The 21,864-nt window shown below is 43.4% G+C and overlaps 1 protein-coding gene across 5 annotated transcripts in view; it reads left to right on the forward strand.

The window, feature by feature from the left end:
• The window catches only part of Rgl (Ral guanine nucleotide dissociation stimulator-like), a 173,179-nt gene that overhangs the window by 106,654 nt on the left and 44,661 nt on the right, over positions 1–21,864 (forward strand). The window contains exon 2 of one of the 5 annotated variants that reach the window (XM_053785718.2): positions 2,687–3,080. The exons of 3 other annotated variants lie outside the window; for them this stretch is intronic. In XM_053785718.2, the coding sequence (XP_053641693.1) occupies positions 3,060–3,080 (21 nt within the window). In that variant the 5' untranslated portion in view covers positions 2,687–3,059. Of the gene's footprint in view, positions 1–2,686; positions 3,081–3,716; positions 3,957–21,864 lie in introns of those variants that run through there. One more of the 5 variants, XM_053785715.2, reaches the window with a different exon arrangement.

The raw sequence follows: 21,864 nt of genomic DNA on the forward strand, positions 1-21,864 counted from the left end.
TTGATACTGTGCAGTGTGGAACCTACATAAAAGTGATTCATAATTCCATGTGAGGGCCGCATCCATTTCCTAGAAGGGCCACATGCAGCCCTCGGGCCGCAGGTTGAGGACCCCTGATAGATACTAATACAAAACTCTGCTCTAATTTTATAACTACATGTATTGAATGTGGTCTTGTTATCACCTTAGATAAGATTAACAGATTATGCTAATGTCGACACCGACAGTCAACTTCCATTTGATTTGTCCTCATTATTAATATAGCTGAGTCTTTAAAATTGTACAGTTTTAAATATATACACAGGTAGGTTGTTTTGTTTAAAGGATTTTGATAACACGAGAGCCATTAAGGATGCGTGTTGCCAATACATCAGCAGGCAAATAATACTTTAATCCCTGAACTAGGAATTAAAGTAAACTGTTTATTTACACAAAAAAATGTACCAAATTCTCGTTGTACCATATGTAATCTTCACCAAAATCCCCCTGTAAAACATTTGTTGGGAAGGTTTCTAACATTGGTCAACATCTGAGTTTGTCTCCATGTGGGTTATTATTGAGTGTTGGTCATCATATAAAAGATTTCTTGGCTCATTCAGTTGTAATTGTCTTCCCTTTTCTTCATTCAAACCTGATTAACTCCCATTCTCCAGGTGTTGTATGGCCCCTTATACGTTAGCGCTTCCCCGTGAATTTAACAATAATACAAGTAGCATTAAAATCTAGACGTTCATATAGAGTAGTATAGCAGCACAATGCGCACATATATCCGAAAGTTCAGTATTGTATCTGCCTTCGTGTACTTTATTGTAAAGGACCTTTACTTAGCCTTGACCTGCCTCAGCAGTGAAGACAGACAAACTATTATTTTTATTTCCTGAGACAAATTGACGTTTGATTAATCCTTGTTTACTTAATTACCGGTATGACAGTGGTGATTAAATTACTGATAACCAACACTAGTATGACAGTGGTGATTTAATTACTGATAACCAGCACTAGTATGACAGTGGTGATTTAATTACTGATAACCAACACTAGTATGACAGTGGTGATTTAATTACTGATAACCAACACTAGTATGACAGTGATGATTTAATTACTGATAACCAACACTAGTATGACAGTGGTGATTAATCCCAGTGTGTCAGTTCTGGTTCCGTTTACACTCCGCCTCGGCGCTGTTATTGTTTACACCGGGATTGTTTGACTTGGATACAATTTAGTGGAAATGGGGTGTGGAAGAGTGAGTCATGGAGGGAGTTGTGGGTGGTGAAGGGGGTTCGGGGAGGGGAAGAGGAAGGGATGTCCTCTAGGGGTAGCTACAATATACACATGCTGAGACTGCAAGGAGAAATCTACTGTGAATAACAAAAAGGCACAATACCGTGACTGGAACGATACACAAATAACCCGCACATAAAAGACAGAAGCTTACGACGACGTTTCGGTCCGACTTGGACCATTGACAAAGTGAGACTAGGGCCCCTAATCCCGAAGGGGCTTCAGAAGCGATTTTAGTCCACATTCTTTAAAAATTTTGGGTCTGCTGTATGAGAAGGGTTTTTAAAAATGATATAGTGTAATTTAATAGAAAATAATAGTTAAATAAAAATTAAAAGGTTACTAAAGTATGTAGGCTAGCTGTTGCTAGTTGCGAAGGTGACCCATAACAGTTCAAGCTTCCGGGCCCCAAAAATGTAGCTCCACCACTAGCTGAGAATATACGTATTCTTGATTGACGGTGTAAAAGGTTCGTGCAGCCTTAACGGTCTGAGTTTATTCAATAGGCTTTAAACCCCATTACCCAGGGTAGAAAGAAAGGGTGTGCTTTGGAAGGCGATGGAGAGTGTCTGTTGGGGGAGTGGCGGGGGTATATACCCTGAGGGAAGTCAATACCTTGAGGGTTGACATACCAGAATAACATTATCTCAGCCTTGACTCTGTTGCACTGCAGGTTTTCCTCCGATTTTGTTGCCGCAGTGTAATTATCACAACCTTGTGTGGGTCGTCTGTTGTTGGGTGGCAGATTTTACATGACACCCACCACCCACCCACCCACCCACCCACCACCCATCACCCACCACCCATCACCCACCACCCACCCACCCACCTACCCACCTCCCCTCGTTACTATTACTGGTTACTTTTTATTGTTTACTGATTATGGGTGTTCTGATTACTGTTTCAGGTTACTGTTCCTGTTATATATCTTTCATAGAAAGGGGTGACTTGATGCTGGTGAAGGAGTTAACACAAAAGGAATTGGTACTACTTTTCCCTGCTTACTTCCCGTTCCCCAAGAACTGTATGACTCTCAAGGGTTTAGTGCTTCCCCACAAAAATAATGATAATACTCGAGCTGTTCCTGGTTAGTGGTTCTGTCGCTTCGTTTTCTTCACTATCTGCCACTTTTCATATGGTTACTTATGCGGTAGCTGTTACTTAGCTTTGTTTCACTACCTACAATGAGAGTTTCTCTTTCTTCTTTAAGCTTTCAATGGATTCTAACCTATGTGATAGCTTCTGTGTCCGTATATGTTGCTCTCTCTATTGTGTATACGTACTGTGTATTGTTTGTATTTGTTTACATAATGTATATTCCATCTGTGTTAGTAAACGTACTGTGTATTCCATTTGTGATGTTTTGTATAAATATCATTGTGATGAACGTTTGCCATTGCAGCTTATAGACAAGAACAATTATACATTAAGGCCGTGAGCAATGGTCAGTGCTCAGAGGGCTGGGATGAACCTCTAGTGTTGTGTAGTGAATCGTGTATCAGAAAAGGAACGTCTATTAAGTTGCCCGTAAATAACCCGTCTGTTACCTTATCTGTGCCAATATTTCGACCTGATCATCTGAGACACTCGTCTGACCTGGGCCGCTCGTCTTATCTGACTTGAGCTGTCCGTCTTACCCGACCTGGGGCACACGTTGAGCGTGTGACCTGGGCCACCCGCTGTTGACCTGCCCCCACCTGAGCTGGGTTGGGCAGCCATGGAGGAAGCAGCAGCCTCGGGGGAGCTGAAGCTGCAGCCCTCACAGCTCTCCTGAGATGAGGTTCACCAGGGATGAGGTGAGTACCACACCTGGCACACAGATATTGTCACTAAAGTTATTTATATATGTAGTGATTGGGATTCGAGCTCATATGGTGGTTCTGAATTCACCAGTCCGTCTCGGGTGACACGAGTCTCGATCACTTAACCCTAAATTTTAAAGAGGTGGACCGGTAAGTCAGCGGAAAGTCAGCGGAAGGCCTCGGTCAGATGACCAGAAGCTCCGGCGGCGAGTCATCATATGACTAAAACCCGCATCAGGAAACACTTGTCCTGTTTCCTGACAAACCTTACCTAACCTAACCTCGATCACTGTGTTTATATTCTTCATATGCATGTTTTAAACACCATATCTGTTCATTCTCTTAGTATTTATTTGTCATGATATAAAGATAGTTAAGATATTGACGTTGGGAATCACATGAGGAAGTTAATATTGTACAGTGAGGCTAGGTTGGGTATACCTTTGATATACCTTTGATGAATTCCGAGAGTTTTTCTACTCCCAGAGCCCGGCTGGTGCTTACCTGGTCAACCAGGCTGTTGCTGCTGGTGGCCCGCTAACCCACACATCTCTCACAGCCTGGTGAAGATAGTTGTCACCTGGTGAAGATAGTTGTTGACAAAACCAGTTGATGTTTATCAAATCACAGAGCATTATTGTGGTGATGGAATTCCCGAAGCTGGTGTCAGGCGATGCCAGGCACGCGGTGTACGGTGGTGTTATCAGCGGTGTACAGAAGTGTTATCTGCGGTGTGAAAGGTGCGATACCGTGCCCAGGGCGACCTGGGTCAGTCCTGCCTATCCTCTGGTTTCAGCTGGTCGTAACTTGCTCCTCTCCTCCATGGTGCTTCTAACTTTAAACGATGCAATAAGGAGGCATCTGTGTCAGGTGCTCACACTTCGCTCTGATTTCTTCTTTGACTAAAACTCATTTGGTTTGTCCAGAGACTGATCTCTAATCAGCTTGTCTGCAGTGATTGTTTCTGACTAGACTCGTCCTCTGCAGTGACTGTTTCTGACTAGACTCGTCCTCTATAGCGACTTTCTGACTAGACTCGTCCTCTGCAGTGACTTTCTGACTAGACTCGTCCTCTATAGCGACTTTCTGACTAGACTCGTCCTCTGCAGTGACTGTTTCTGACTAGACTCGTCCTCTATAGCGACTTTCTGACTAGACTCGTCCTCTGCAGTGACTGTTTCTGACTAGACTCGTCCTCTATAGCGACTTTCTGACTAGACTCGTCCTCCGCAGTGACTGTTTCTGACTAGACTCGTCTTCTATAGCGACCTTCTGACTTGACTCGTCCACTGCAGCGATTGTTTCAGACTAGACTCGTCTTCAGAGTATAAAACGAGCATTGCTAGTTTGTTCGTCAGGGATGAAACCCTGACATAGGTCATCAAATACCGACATGATGGTAAAGGACGCTGGTGCAATATATGTCATCTTTGAGGGCCGGAGTAAACAGTTTGTGTGTATGTATGTGTGTGTGTGTGTGTGTGTGTGTGTGTGTGTGTGTGTGTGTGTCATGTTGGTGCTAACTAGTGTCTATTATCTCTTACAGGTGAGTGCAAAACGCTGAGGTACCAGAAGGTTACTGCAGGAGTACTTGGTGCTTGGTGTGGGTGAGTACTATTGTCAGGTAGTCTAATGTTCTTTTTATCAACGGTAGGTTGATGGGTTGTGTGTAACTGTTATGGAAACTACTATTTTTTTTATTTTTTTGGCACATCAACCGCTATCCATCATGGTAGGGTGACCCCAGATACTGAAACATTTATCATTACTCACTCAGTAGCTGTCTTGCCAGAAGTGCGCTGACATCACAGTACAAATGATCCTCCGAGCCACAACGTTCCCACCCATCCTTCAGAGTGCATGCACTGTACTTTACACATCCAGAACATAAGATCGGGTAACTGGTTTCCCCGAATCCTTCCAAGAACGTTGTCTTTCTCCTACTCTAACAGCACGTCAAATCCCCAAACTCTTAATCTCCACTCATATCTAATACACTCACACAATCCTGCTGGATGCTCCTACCATTCAAAACCTTCACCCCCTACCCTTCCTCGTATACATATATATTTTCCTAACACTTCAGCAGTTTTTTTTTTTACCAAAGCAGGGTAGCCCAGAGAAAATGCATTCACCGTCTTTTCACAGTGAAACCTTGTAATGTTGTTATAATGATCGCATTATATAAAGGACTGAAAAAAAGCCAAGTATGGTGAAAACCTGGCGGAAACAATAGGACTTGTTTCCTTAAGACATCTGCTGTCCCTGTTCACCTAGCAGTAAATAAGTACCTTGGTGTTAGCCAACTGGTGTGGGTGGCATGCTGGAGACAAAATTGACCCAGTTTGCCCGAAATGCTCTGCATAACCAGGGGCTGTACACAAATGGTATACAATACCGACAAGATGAATATGTGCAACATCTGGGTTGTTGTGTGATAAATGATTTAAAAAACCGACAAGTTGAAGACTGAGACACTTATGCAACATATGGGAATCTTTCCCATATATTGCATAAGGTTGTTACACATGTGTGTAATTCTGATGTTAGCCAGGCTTATATACCTTGTACGTATACTTGTAGAAATAAAGATTATTATGGTCCCCTCAAGGAGCTTCCTTGACGTTGGTGAGGGGCTCTTGATCTAGGGAATTGGATCTGTGCTCCAGTTCCCTGAATTGAGTCTGAATACCTTACATCATCCCTCCCCCCAGGGCGCTGTATAATCCCTATGGGTTTAGCGCTCCCCATGATTATAATCACAGGTGGTGAAATACCTGAGATTTTCCTTTTGAAACATTTCGCTCCTGAGACCTTGATCACCCCGACCATGATGTTGGTGAAGATGGAGACATGCAATATATGGGAATATTTATTCAGGAAACGTTTCGCCACGCAGTGGCTTCATCAGTCCAAAACAAAGCAGAAAGGTGTAAGGAGAGGAGGAGTTTGAGGTAATCAGTCCCCCAGCCTGGAGTCGATGTGTTCAGTCTATCAATCTTGTAGAATGTATAGCATAGGATCGTAGACGTGGACGTAGACGTAGGTGAGGCGAAGCAGGAGTAGGCGGGGTTATAGTGGAACCATCCACTAGTCTAAGTAGGTCTTCTTCCGAAGGTTGGACAAGTGAAGATACTGTGTAGCGAAACATTTCCTGAATAAAGATTCCCATATGTTGAATAAGTGTCTCAATCTTCACGTTGTCGGTTTACAAAACCATTCATCACATAATGTTGGTGTCAACAAGGTCCCATCACCGAAACTTATCCAGAATAAAATGTAGAGTTTCCTCGCGTGTGTTGAACCATAGAGTATCTTGTACGTCGCTTCATGACAGTGTGTACTCACCTATTTGTGGTTTGTGGTTGCAGGGGTCGAGTCACAGCTCCTGGCCCCGCCTCTTCGCTGATTGCTACTAGGTCCTCTCTCTCCCTGCCCCATGAGCTCTATCATACCTCGCCTTAAAACTATGTATGGTTCCTGCCTCCACTACATCACTTTCTAGGCTATTCCATGGCCTGACTACTCTATGACTGAAGAAATACTTCCTAACATCCCTTTGATTCATCTGAGTCTTCAACTTCCAATTGTGACCTCTTGTGTCTGTGTCCCATCTCTGGAACATCCCGTCTTTGTCCACCTCGTCTATTCCGCGCAGTATTTTATATGTCGTTATCATGTCTTCCCTGACCCTCCTGTCCTCCAGTGTCGTCAGGCCGATTTCCCTCAACCTTTCTTCATAGGACAATCCCCGTAGCTCTGGGACTAGTCTTGTTGCAAACCTTTGCACTTTCTCTAATTTCTTGACGTGCTTGACTAGGTGTGGATTCCAAACTGGTGCTGCATACTCCAGTATGGGCCTGACGTAGATGGTATACAGAGTCTTAAACGAATCCTTACTGAGGTATCGGAACGCTATCCGTAGGTTTGCCAGGCGCCCGTATGCTGCAGCAGTTATCTGATTGATGTGCGCCTCAGGAGATATGCTCGGTGTTATACTCACCCCCAGATCTTTTTCCTTGAGTGAGGTTTGCAGTCTTTGGCCATCTAAACTATATTGTGTCTGCGGTCTTCTTTGCCCTTCCCCAATCTTTATGACTTTGCATTTGGCAGGGTTAAATTCAAGGAGCCAGTTGCTGGACCAGGCTTGTAGCCTGTCCAGGTCTCTTTGTAGTCCTGCCTGATCCTCGTCCGATTTGATTCTTCTCATTAACTTCACATCATCTGCAAACAAGGACACTTCTGAGTCTATCCCTTCCGTTATGTCGTTCACATATACCAAGAACAGCACAGGTCCTAGGACTGACCCCTGTGGAACCCCGCTTGTCACAGGTGCCCACTCTGACACCTCGTCGCGTACCATGACTCGTTGTTGCCTCCCTGTCAGATATTCTCTGATCCATTGCAGTGCCTTTCCTGTTATGTGTGCCTGGTCCTCTAGCTTTTGCAGTAACCTCTTGTGAGGAACTGTGTCGAAGGCCTTCTTGCAGTCCAAAAATATGCAGTCGATCCACCCCTCTCTCTCTTGTCTTACTTCTGTCACCTTGTCATAAAACTCTAGTAGGTTTGTGACACAGGATTTTCCTTCCCTGAAACCGTGCTGGTTGTCAATTATACACTTGTTTCTTTCCAGGTGCCCCACCACTCTCCTCCTGATGATCTCCATGACCTTGCATACTATACACGTTAGTGATACAGGTCTGTAGTTTAGTGCCTCATGTTTGTCTCCCTTTTTAAAAATTGGGACTACATTTGCAATTTTCCAACCTCAGGGAGTTGCCCAGTTTCAAATGATGTGTTGAAGATCTTTGTTAATGGCTCACACAATATTTCTGCTCCCTCTTTAAGGACCCATGGAGAGATGTTGTCTGGTCCCACTACCTTTGAGGTGTCAAGTTCGCATAGCAGCTTCTTCACCTCCTCCTTGGTTATATGTACCTCATCCAGCACTTGCTGGTGTGCCCCCCTGTTCTGATTTCTTGGAGTCCTACTGGTTTCCACTGTAAATACCTCTTTAAATCTTGTGTTGAGCTCCTGACAAACCTCTCGGTCGTTTCTTGTGAATTCCCCATCACCCTTCCTCAGTCTGATTACCTGGTCCTTGACTGTTGTTTTCCTCCTGATGTGGCTGTACAACAGCTTCGGGTCAGTCTTTACTTTTGATGCTATGTCATTTTCATATTGTCTCTGAGCCTCCCTTCTTATCTGTGCATATTCGTTTCTGGCTCTTCGGCTGATTTCTTTATTTTCCTGAGTTCTCTGTCTTCTGTACCTTTTCCATTCTCTAGTACACCTAGTTTTTGCCTCCCTACACCTTTGGGTGAACCAAGGACTCGTTCTGTTCTTCCCATTATTTCTGTTTCCCTTGGGAACAAACCTCTCCTCTGCCTCCTTGCATTTTGTTGCTACATAGTCCATCATTTCTTGTACTGGTTTTCCTGTCAGTTCCCTCTCCCACTGAATGTCTTGAAGGAAGTTCCTCATGCCTGAGTAGTTCCCCCTTTTGTAGTTTGGTTTTTCCCAGCCTATTCCTGCTACTCTCTCCACTTGGAGCTCAACTATGTAGTCGAAGCACAGAACCACATGATCACTAGCTCCCAGGGGCCTTTCATACATGATACCCTCGATGTCCGAACTACTCATGGTGAATACAAGGTCCAACCTTGCTGGTTCATCCTCTCCTCTCTCTCTGGTAGTGTCTCTAACATGTTGATGCATGAGGTTTTCCAGTACCACATCCACCATCTTGGCTCTCCATGTTTCGGGACCCCCATGGGGCTCCAGGTTTTCCCAGTCAATCTCCTTGTGATTGAAATCACCCATAACTAGTAACTTTGCTCCCCCCATGTGTGCTCTCCTGGCCACCTCGGCTAGTGTGTCGATCATTGCTCTGTTGCTCTCATCGTATTCTTCTCTTGGCCTCCTGCAGTTCTGTGGTGGGTTGTACATTACTGCAATTATCACCTTATGTCCCTCAGACTGGATTGTTCCTACTAAGTAGTCCCTTTCGCCCGTGCCATCCATTCCTTCCATTTTCTCAAAACCCCACTGGTTTTTAATGAGCAGTGCAACTCCTCCTCCCCCTCTCCTCCCTCTGTCTTTCCTGAGGATTTGATATCCGGATGGAAAGATTGAATCTGTTATTATTCTGTGTGTGTGTGTGTGTGTGAGAGAGAGAGAGAGAGAGAGAGAGAGAGAGAGAGAGAGAGAGAGAGAAAGAAAAAAGAGAGTGAGTGAGTGAGTGAGTCTCACTAACATTGTTGTTAGGTTTACTGCGCACTAAGTCTGCTGAGTAAGTTTGCATGACTTATACACTTAAAGTTGACTAAGTTTTTTTGTTCTTAAATTACTGCCTGGCCGTGGTTTTGTACATTTTGTAATGCTTATAGTATACATAACTTCTTTCTGTATCTTGTTAATATGTATTGTATTGTATTTTGTTATTGTGTTGTCTAACTATTGATTAATAAGAACATAAGGAGGAACACTGCAACAAGCCTATTGGCCCATATTGTCCCAGGGCCTTTTCAGATCCAACCTACTAACAAAAATATTTGCCCAGCCTATTTTTAATGGTGCTCTAACAGTAAGCTTTGATAACCCTCTTTACTCATGTTCAAGACCCATTTAAATGCAGCCCCTCTGACTCATGCACTTATTCAACCTAAATGTAACCTAATCCAGGGGATTACCGCCCCCACCAGAACCAGACTGGTTGCTGATTCGTTCAGTCTGTTGTTGCTAGCAGCACACAGTCCAGCTTAAGCTATCCGCACCATAGCTGATCAGGAACTGTGTGGAAAGACACTTAGGTACAGTTAAGGACATTTATTAAAGGAGACTTTTTGCCATTCGTGGCTTTTTCAGTCCTAACACAGAAATAACTAAGATACGAGAATATATAGTGGCAGGAGTCAGGTGAAATGTCGCGTGAGTAGCAGTAGTAACGGTAGTAGTGGTAGTAGCAGTAGTAACGGTAGTAGTAGTAGTAGTAGTAATAGTGGTATATAACTGTACATGTGTCTTTTTCCACACCTTGTAGGTATCACCATACCATTTCTCAGTGATCAGGAGCTATCTGGAATATTATCATTATTATTATAATCATAACTAAGCGCTAAATATCTGGAAAATAAAAAAAAACATGAGAATGAGGGGACATTGTAGTAGGCCTGTTGACCCATGCTAGGCAGGTCTGTCTCGTACCAAACCACAACCACTTATATACTTGTCTGACTTTTATAGCTACCCAAAGAACTCTTAAAGTTCCATCTTCAATACAACGTGGTGTCTGGTAATTCCTCTTATATATGAGGGGAGGGTATTGAAAGAGTCTAGGTCCCTTTACACTTACCAAGTTATTTTTCAGTACGACCGCTTCAACTCTCCTTTTTCACCCCTTCGTAGCTCGGTTGGTAGTGCACTCAGCTCGCACACTTTGTGTCCGTGGTTCGATCCTCGGTACGGGTGGAAAGATTGGGCGTGTTTCCTAAAGACACCTGCTGTCCCTGTTCACTTAGCAGTAAGTAGGTACCTGGGTCTTAGCTGACTGTTGTGGGTCGCATCCTGGGGACAAAATTGACCCAAGTTGCGGGAAATGCTCTGCATAACAAGGAGTTTTCTGTATAATATGTCATTGATGTCAGCCATAGTCTGTATAAGTTGAATCATATACTTGTAAAAATAAACTATTGTTATTATTATTATTCATGTCTCGATCCACTTGTTCTGGTGAGGAGTAATTTTATTGTGCATTTTGGAAGTGCTCACTAAGTAAAATGTATTCCCAATAATGTCTCGTGGCCCCTCAGCTCGCACTCTGAGTGGCCGGGGGTTCGATCCCTGACAGGAGTGGAAACACTGTGTATGTTCCTCTACACCTGCTGCCGCTGTTCTCCTTGTAGTTATCAGGTACCTAGGTAGGTGTTTTCTAACTGGTGTGGGTTGCATCCTGGAAGAGAGGATTAAAGAACCCCCCCCAATGGAAATAAGCCAGACAGTCCTCAGTGACATCCTGACCTCAAGTTATCCTGGATTACTAACCCTGCGAGTTAATAATTCTAGCTTCATCATGTGTATCATGTATTAAGCTGGACTGTATTGCACTGTAAAGTTCTGTAATGAGCTCTACCTCATTGTAGTCTTATGTTGCACTCCATTGCATTTTTTCTGTACTATTTTAACATTGTACTTTTCACTGTGTTCATTATGTGTCGTTATATTTCGTTGTGTGGTATTATGAAATGCGTTGCAATATAGCATTATTGTGCGCAGAAGCCTACACTAGTGTGACGTCTAATCAACGAATTCACTCCTCTCTACGTAGGTCCCCCGCCCCCCTCTCTCTCTCTCTCTCTCTCTCTCTCTCTCTCTCTCTCTCTCTCTCTCTCTCTCTCTAGTTTGGCTTATCTCGGGATTTACGTTATAAATACTGAAATTGCTTGTTGGTTTTTAATTTGCCTTCTAGCCCCTGGAGTGTTGTGATGCTCTTGAATAATGGTTTTGATCCCGGAGTTGTTTTAAATTTTTTTTAAATAATTTTGATTTGATTTTAAATGTACTCTCAACACACACACACACACACACACACACACACACACACACACACACACACACACACACACACACACACACACACACACACACACATATATATATATATATATATATATATATATATATATATATATATATATATATATATATATATATATGTCGTGCCGAATATGTAAAACTGGCCAATTAGCAAGAACTCATTTAAAATTAAGTCTTTTCTAAAATTTTCTCTTATACGTTTAAAGATATATTTTTTTCATTAATGTTAATGTAAAAATTTTTAATTTTGCACCAAAAGAATCTTAGAAAACTTACCTAACCTTATTATAACAAGAACAATTTATTTTAGATTAACCTAGCTAAATATATTTTAGATTTGTTTACAGTAGTTTAATACTAAACAAACACAGTGAAATATATTTTTTTCGTTAGATTCAGAATGATATTGGCGAAATTATTGCATACACAAATTTTCGCTTGTCCTATATGGCAAGATGAACGTTGCTATTTAAGCCAAGATCGCAAATTCTGCCTATTCGGCACGACATATATATATATATATATATATATATATATATATATATATATATATATATATATATATATATATATATATATATATATATATTATATATATATATATATATATATATATATATATATATATATATATATATATATATATATGCTCATTGGGGAAGTGGAACAGAATTCTTCCTCGTTAAGCTATGCGTGTGGTAAGAGGAGACTAAAATGTGGGAAGCAAGGGGCTACTAACCCCTTCTCCTTTATAAATTATTAAATTTACTAAATTTCTTTTTAGGTCACCCTGCCTCATATTCCTAATATATTATTCTTGTGTCTTATCTGTTACAGGAACTGCTTTTGTATTATCTGTAATAAATATTACCGAGTAGATAATGTTGTCTCAATATAGAAAACTCCAGTATGGTATTGTGATAGAACATGGACCGAGCCAAGGGGGCGTTGACCCTCGAAACACTCTCCAGGTATACTCCAGGTATACCCGGGAGGGTATATCATCGCCATAATCATCATCGTTTTAAACCATATATAATGTATAATATATGGAATCATGATTTTATTAAGATTTTTATAAGGCAATCTTAAATTGACCAGTGGAGCACTAACAGCACAAGTGTAAGTGTGTGTGTGTGTGTGTGTGTGTGTGTGTGTGTGTGTGTGTGTGTGTGTGTGTGTGTGTGTGTGTGTGTGTGTGTGTTTCAGTGACGGATCGAGTGCCACAGTACCGGAAGTGCAGGAAGTGGGGAGAGAGAAAGGGTTGGGAGATGGGATATATAGAGAGGAGAGGGATGAAGATGATGACGGGACTTCCCACTTTTAGCTACCAGACATGTGAGTGATACCAAACATGTGGGTGATACCAAACATGTGATACCAAACATGTGGGTGATTGTCACATGGTCTCCCAGCATATGTTTCTCAATGGAATGTAGTACTGGAGGACTGTTGATGGATGTATTGTGTAAATAACTGTTAATGTGTTCAGGATTAGGGAAGGAGGGTGCTATAACTGTTGGCCCCAACTTTCCATTAGCAGACGTGATACACACACACACACACACACACACACACACACAATACGTTAATATCGCTACTTGGCCAAAAACTTATTAAGAACTGATGGCTTGGTCATGGACCGGGCAGCGGGGGCGTTGACCTCCGGAACACCCTTCAGGTACTGCCCATCGGATGCTAAACGAAACCCGGAAACACCCGAAGAAATATATGATGGGTGATGGAAAATGGTTAGGCCAGAACAGTCGGGTCAGAGAAAGCTGATTTGGAGGAAGTAATAACCACAACATACCACTTTTCTCTCTAATTGCTAAGCAGCATCACCTGTTTGTTTGTATACACACACACACAGCCACAGAGTAGTCAGGAAGTGGAATAGTTTGGGAAGCGATGTAGTGGAGGCAGCATCCATACATAGCTTTAAGCAGAGGTATGATAAAGCTCACGGTTCAGGGAGAGTGACCTAGTAGCGATCAGTGAAGAGGCGGGGCCAGGAGCTTGGACTCGACCCCTGCAACCTCAACTAGGTGAGTACACACACACACACACACACACACACACACACACACACACGGCGGGGCCAGGAGCTGAGTCTCGACCCCTGCAACCACAATTAGGTGAGTACACACACATACGCCCACACACGCCCACACACACGAGTATGTGTGGGTGGCCCAGGAAGAGTAAGGGTTTACATTAAGTGAAGCACAACATTTGCTACTTGAAAAAAATAATATATGATTTGGTTTACTTTTCCCATAAAATGCAATTGTAGCAGCAGTTTTAATTAAAGGTGTGATAATTTACATATTTTGGCAAAAAATGAGGTATGTCAGAAAATGCTTCAAACTGCTCCAAATCGTCGATGTATGTGCAATAAAATAAGCACCTTCCGTGTGGTGGTCACTGCTGGGGGTGAGGCAACCTCTTGGGTACACACCTCCACGTGTGTGTGTGTGTGTGTACTCACCTAGTTGTACTCACCTAGTTGAGGTTGCGGGGGTCGAGTCCGAGCTCCTGGCCCCGCCTCTTCACTGATCGCTACTAGGTCACTCTCCCTGAGCCGTGAGCTTTATCATACCTCTGCTTAAAGCTATGTATGGATCCTGCCTCCACTACATCGCTTCCCAAACTATTCCACTTACTGACTACTCTGTGGCTGAAGAAATACTTCCTAACATCCCTGTGATTCATCTGTGTCTTCAGCTTCCAACTGTGTCCCCTTGTTACTGTGTCCAATCTCTGGAACATCCTGTCTTTGTCCACCTTGTCAATTCCTCTCAGTATTTTGTATGTCGTTATCATGTCCCCCTATCTGTGTGTGTGTGTGTGTGTGTGTGTGTGTGTGTGTGTGTGTGTGTGTGTGTGTGTGTGTGTAGCTTATTTTTATCCCTGTCTTAGAGATTAAACACTTAACTGGTTGTGGACTGGTTACATACAGCTTTAATAACTTGTATAGTGGAAAGGTTTTAACATCGATTAACCACTCAATCAGCAGGTTGTATGATTACTGAGCAGGTCGTGAACTGACAAAGACCTCGTCAAGAGACATTATCCTGAAGCACATAATAACATAAATATTAACATAACTACATAAGGTAGGTAGGGCCAGCAGCATGGAGGAGCACAGGTGAGGAGAAGACTGGTACCAACCCGGACATGGGGATGCTAAGGCAAGCTGGAGAGGTTACCTGTTACTGCTGTGTTTACCTCCAAAGTGGCAAGGATGCCGGCAGAAGGTTGTCTGCCACTCCTACCATCCATAACCACAACACACCATCCACTACCACTTAACCCCCCCCCCCCCCCGCGCCTTACCTACGATGCTCTCTCTCTCTCTCTTCATTTAGGTGTTACTATCTCAGCCCCTCTTTCCCTCTCCCTGCGAAACGGGTGTCACACTCTTCTGCTTCTCTTCTACTGTTTTTCCTTCTTCAGTTGTTTCTGTTCCTGTCCCTTCTGCTGCTGTTTTTCTTGTGGATACTGCTGTTCCTGATGCTGCTGCTGCTGCTGCATCCGTTACGCCGGCTTCTCTGCTGCTGCTGTTGTTGCTGGTATTGCCGACGATGTTATTGCTACTGATATTATTTCTTCTGCTGCTTTTGTTCCTCTTTCTCTTCTTTCCCTTTTCATCTGCCTACACTTCATTCATCTACGTGTTCTGCTCTTGTCCAGAGATACTTGTCATTTGGAGAGTGTCACGTTGCTGGGCAGTGAGAGTGCCACGTTACTGGGCAGTGACACCATCACTGTCCTCCGTACTGGAAGTGTGTTGCCAATAATCACTATGGTCTCTGACTCCTATATTGAACCTAATTATAGTGTTTAGGGAGTCTTGTTTTGAGTCGTACTCTGTTGTAGTCCTCCAAGTTGTACTCGCCTGTTTGAGCTTTCAGGGGTCAAACCTCATCTGGCCAAGCTTCTGGGCCTTATCATACTTGCTCTTGAAGGTGTGTGTAAGAAAAGGTGCACACTGAACACCTCTGGGGAAGTATCCTTGCATGAGTGTGAACACACTGCAGGTAACACTGGGGTGATGGTACTCTCTGCCACTGAGAGCAGATGTTTCCAGCGATGTTGAAAAAAATTTCTCCTCAAGGCCAGGGAAGAAAGCTGTCAGGCCCCCAGGGGAGCTGTTAGGAGCGCACCCTTGGCTCTAATTATACAAATATAAGCCTTAATGTTTAGCTGCTGGAGCCATGCCAACTTGTCCACCCCCCGCGGCTGATGTATGTCCTAACTTCACCACTCCTTTACCTGTCTCCGCTCCTCTACCTGTCTCCACCTCTCCTTTACCTGTCCACCTCTCGTCTCCGCCCTTCCTCTACCTGTCTCCACCCCTACTCTGTCTCCACCACTCTACTTGTCTCCACTCTCCAGGCAGCCCGTCTCCTCACCGTACATTCGGAGTATGTCGTTTCCAACTATTTAAGCGAGTGAAATCTCTCTGGGTCTTATTCTGCAGTTGGGTTGGTAGCTTACAGTATACGCAAGGTTGGGTTGGTAGCATGTATATAGACGGGTTTAAAATTTAAACCCGTCTGTATACATGCCGGATATCATATCGGATGTGAAAATTTAGATATCTGCGGATATGTATGGGGATGTCTTACTTTGCGGATGTAAGAAATTGTGCGGATGTTCCACGGATTCGGATGTGAATGCTTATTCAGATATCTGTTTACAGTAAAATGCGTATGCGGATATCCGATACATCACTAGTTTAAATGCGATGAGCATAGCGTGAATGTGCAGTTATGCTAGAACATATTACTAGATGTCTAGCTAGCTGTGCTATATAATTGATAGGGGTGGAAGCCTCACTAGATAGATTAGATTTGGCCGCCAAAGCGGCAAGAGCATGGATACACAAAAGGCCTTGTAACTAGATCCCAAAAGAATTTACGGGAGTACGACTGGCTTTATATCTATATTTCATTTATCCGTTACTATATATCTGGTATCTTATTTTCACTAATAAGATAGTGGATGCTACATTGTTAGTTAAGTCACTAGATGGTACAGTTTGTTTTAGTTTAATCACTGGATGTTCTGTTATTTAACAAAGAAAATACTTATTACTTGCAAAATGAAGTATTTGTTGTATGTTTGTGTAATTTTTTTTTTATCTAAGTTAACCTGTTAGCAACGCTCACGTCTGCACCAACACAAGTAGAATACTGATGTAAACACTAAATAACAAAAAAAAGGCACAATACCGTGACTGGAACGATATACAAATAACCCGCACATAGAAGATTGGAGCTTGCGACGACGTTTCGGTCCGATTTGGACCATTTACAAAGTCACACTAACCAGAAGTGGAGCAGGATAGGTATATATAGGCAGGAAGAGGTAGTAGTAGTAGTAGTGGTGGTGGTAGTAGTAGTGGCGGAGATGGAAGGAAGTAGTAATTAAGGAGAAGGAGCCAGTCAAATACAAAGAAAGGGGAGAACTGCAAGGGAGCTAGGTGCCCACAGAAAAAGAGCAAGTACACAGAGGTGGGGGGGAGGGGAATAAATAATGAAGGAACAGAAACACAAGACAAGAAGAAAGCCAACCCAGAAGAGAAAAAAGGAAAGAGGTAATGGGAAGAGGGAGAAGAAGAAAAAAGGAGGAATCAGGTTAAGTCACGGGTTTTCTGAAGTTTGGAGCATTTTACAATGTGGGAGAGGAAGGCATCTACAGAGACGAAGCCAGGACTAAGATTCATACAAGGAAAGTTGTGTATTAGGGAGGATTCAACCAGACGGCGACTGTTAAAGTTGGAAGTAGGGAAGACAGTTTTAGCAGAAGACCAGTCAATAGGGTGGCTGTGATCTCTGACGTGACAGAAAAGAGCATTGTTAGTGTCGGCAAGCCTAACACTATTTTTGTGCTCCCTAAGTCTGTCAGAAAGAGATCGACCAGTTTCTCCGAAGTATTGGTAGTTATCCTTGATCGCGAGGATTACCTCCGTAAAGCTGATGTATTGCTCTCTGACTCATGTACCTACAATCCTCTCGATTCCAACCCTCTTGATCGCATCAAGAGAACTTTCAACAAGAAACTAAGGACTCTCTCCGACCTCTGTCCTCCTGACTTTGACCTTGTTCAACGGTTTCGTGTCATCTGTCCCTCTCTTCCCTATTTCTATGGCCTTCCCAAAACTCATAAACCTGATATTCCTCTACGTCCTATCATATTCTATAGAGGTTCTGTCTCTTATTCTCTTGCTTCTTGGCTGGCCAAAATCCTCCCTCCCTTTCTTGGTACTTTTTCTCCTGCCCACCTCCGTCACTCTCAAGACTTCATTGAACGGGTTTGCTCTCTCCCGACCTGTAAGATGCTTAGTCTTGACGTTGAGTCCCTCTTCACCAATGTCCCTCTTGATGATGTCCTTGATTTTCTTAGAAGGCCCATGAAGGGTTTCTACATCTCCCTATACCTATTGATGTCTTTCTTGATCTTATCCGCCTCTGTGTGGACTCTAATTCCTTTTCCTTCCAAGGTAAATATTATTCTCAAACCTTCGGTGTGGCTATGGGCTCTCCTCTCTCTCCTGTCCTTGCTAATCTTTACATGGAATACTTCGAGACTGTTCTTCCTACCATCGATGTGCAACCTTCACTCTGGCTCCGCTATGTGGATGACGTCTTTGCTCTGTGGCCTCATGACTCCAGTCTCTTCCAACCTTTTCTTGAAGCTCTTAAATCTTGCCCCTTCCATTAAGTTTAAAGCTGAATGGGAATCTAATTCCTTGCTTCCTTTCCTTGATGTTCATGTCCACCGCCCAGATACAGGTTTTTCCTTTTCCGTTTACCGCAAACCTATGCACGGTGACATGTACATTCACTACTTTTCCTATCATGCTTCCCCTGTCAAGAAAAGTGTTATCTCCCTCTTTCTCCGTGCCCTCCGCATCTGTGATCCTCAGTTCCTTTCAGCAGAAATTTCCACTCTTCATAATTCGTTTTCCAGTCTTGGCTACCCTTCCCATTTCATAGACTCTACCCTCTCACGTGCTAAACGTAATTTCTTCTCTCCCAAACTCTCTACTCCTGGGAACTCTTCTGTCCTCTGCCTTCCCTACATTTCCGGTCTTTCTTATCTCAACAATTCTCTCCGTCCCTTAGACATCAAGCTTACTTTCCACCAGACTAACACTCTTCGCACTAATCTCGTCCATACCTCTCTCCCTCTACAGATGTTCATGGTGTCTACTCTATTTCTTGCTCCTCCTGTCCTCTTCAATTCTTTGGAGAAACTGGTCGATCTCTTTCTGACAGACTTAGGGAGCACAAAAATAGTGTTAGGCTTGCCGACACTAACAATGCTCTTTTGTCACATCAGAGATCACAGCCATCCTATTGACTGGTCTTCTGCTAAAACTGTCTTCCCTACTTCCAACTTTAACAGTCGCCGTCTGGTTTAATCCTCCCTAATACACAACTTTCCTTGTATGAATCTTAGTCCTGTCTTCGTTTCTGTAGATGCCTTCCTCTCCCACTACATTGTAAAATGCTCCAAACTTCAGAACACCCGTGACTTATCCTGATTCCTCCTTTTTTCTTCTTCTCCCTCTTCCCCTTTCCTCTTTCCTTTTTTCTCTTCTGGGTTGTCTTTCTTCTTGTCTTGTGTTTCTGTTCCTTCATTATTTATTCCCCTCCCCCCACCTCTGTGTACTTGCTCTCCCTCTGTGGGCACCTAGCTCCCTTGTAGTTCTCCCCTTTCTTTGTATTTGACTGGCTCCTCCTCCTTATTCCCCATTACTACTTCCTTCCATCTCCGCCACCACCACTACTACTACTACTACTACTACTACCACCACTACCACTACCACTACCTCTTCCTGCCTATATATACCCGTCCTGCTCTACTTCTCGTTAGTGTGACTTTGTAAATGGTCCAAGTCGGACCGAAACGTCGTCGTAAGCTCCTCTCTTGTATGTGCGGGTTATTATTATTATTATTATTATTATTATTATTATTATTATATTTTTAATAGTATAGTAGTACTTTTGTTAATATTATTAATGAAGGGGTAACTGTCGGAAATGCAGCAGTGGTAATGAAGGGGTAACTAATGGAAACATCATTGGTGGTGATAAGGGGTAACTAATGGAAACATCATTGGTGGTAGTAAGGGGAAACTAAGAGAAACATCAGTAGTGTGGTGAGGGTGAGGGGGTTCAGATGACTTCCATCGAGGACAAAGTTGCTTACTTTACCACTTTGTTTATTTTCTCACATTAACTTTTTTCAGTGACCGTGAGAGAAGTGTGAAGGGTGACTCAGGTAGTGCCACGGAGACCGTGTCACCCCCTCACACTCATGCTGAGCGAGAGTGTGAGGGAGCGAGAAAGGAAGTAAGGAACAGAGAGAGGGAGAGAGAGAGAGAGTCTTTGCCTAGTAGGAAACGTATGATAACCTAACAATACTCTTGAGAACATTTTGTGGTTGCTACGGTACCTGACTGTCAGTGTTCCCTGGTGCGAGTGTTACAGTCCCTGACTGTCAGTGTTCCCTGGTGCGAGTGTTACAGTCCCTGACTGTCAGTGTTCCCTGGTGCGAGTGTTACAGTCCCAGACTGTCAGTGTTCCCTGGTGCGAGTGTTACAGTCCCTGACTGTCAGTGTTCCCTGGTGCGAGTGTTACAGTCCCAGACTGTCAGTGTTCCGGCGGTTGCAAGTAGAAGAGCTAGATGAATGGGAGTGAAGAACAAAGGACCCTGATGAATGGAGGTGAAGAACAAAAGAGCCGGTTGAATAAGGGGGTTGGCAAAGAAGTATCTGAATGAGCTGGGGGGGGGGGGGGTGAGATGCCGGACGAGCGGAGGCAGAGAACGTATGAGCCGGGTCCTGGAGAAGAAGAACCTTAATGTTTGTATGAAGATGAGCTTGCCGGATGTAAGCATCACTGATGTTGATGCATCGCCTGGGTTAGCAAAATACAGCACACCAGCCATATCCGGCTCGCCAATTCTTTCCGGCCCGCCAGCAACTGTCACGTTGTGGTGGTACATACCGACAATCTGTGGAAACGAATATTTTGTACAGTTAGCACATTTATTAAACGGAGCGTTTTGCCACGAGTGGCTTCACCAATCCTAATTAGTCCGTTATTAGGACTGATGAAGCTGTTCGTGGCGAAACGTGTCCTGAACTGTACAGAAATGTCCTTTTTCACACACAGTTTCCCAACTTTCTAATTCATTGGCTCAGCCATTGTGTTATAACGAGACTCGAGTCTCACCCCCCCCCCATGCATTTTTTTCAACTAATGGCTAATTTTCACTGTATTGTATTGACCAGTGACCACGAAGAGCGATATTCTGAGAAATTTCACCCAAAAATGTGCCACTCCTCGTTCCTTCAGAAGCAGTGTTACAACATCGAGTGCCCTGCATACCATCTAAAAGGGACCAGGAGGCACAGACCCCACAAGACAAACAATAGTAGCTACGACAACCCAACTCCAGGTGATTTTTTAGTGGCAGGAAACGAAAAAAGAAAATGGAAGGAAATAAAAATAGTCCACCACCTTGGAGCCTTGTTGGACTGGAGGCGCAGCCAGTGGCCACCCATGGCCCTCCAGAATTACAACTACTGATGCCAATAACAAAATCCCCCCAACACAGAATACAACCTCGTTCATATTTGCTAATATACAGGGCCTTAAGCCATCCACCAACAACAAAATACCTTTTATCAGTGGACTTCTAGAGGAGTCTAATGCAATGTTTGCAGCCTTCACAGAGACTCACACAAAAGATCACTTTGACAGTGAAATATGGATAAGTGGTTACAACCTTTTTAGATGCGACAGAAAAAACAGGCAACAAGGGGGGGGTTGGCCTGTATGTCAAAGAGTCCCTTATCTGCACGGAGTTGCTGAACACGACAAATGAGGTAGTTGAAGTTCTATCAATAAAGATTGAGAACCAAAACCTAGTCATTGTGGTTGTATACAAGCCACCAGATGCAACCTCACAACAGTTCAAGGAACAGCTACTGAAAATTGATTACTGTTTGGAAAACCTTCCAGCTCCATCCCCAAACATCTTACTGCTTGGTGATTTCAACCTAAGGCATACAAAATGGAAGAATGTAGGAAATAATGTTATAGCTGAAACAATCCCCGGAGGTAGCACAGATGAAAGGTCACACACATGAGCTACTAAG

Source organism: Cherax quadricarinatus, chromosome 35 (genome assembly GCF_038502225.1).
Source record: "Cherax quadricarinatus isolate ZL_2023a chromosome 35, ASM3850222v1, whole genome shotgun sequence".
Lineage (NCBI taxonomy): Eukaryota > Metazoa > Arthropoda > Malacostraca > Decapoda > Parastacidae > Cherax > Cherax quadricarinatus.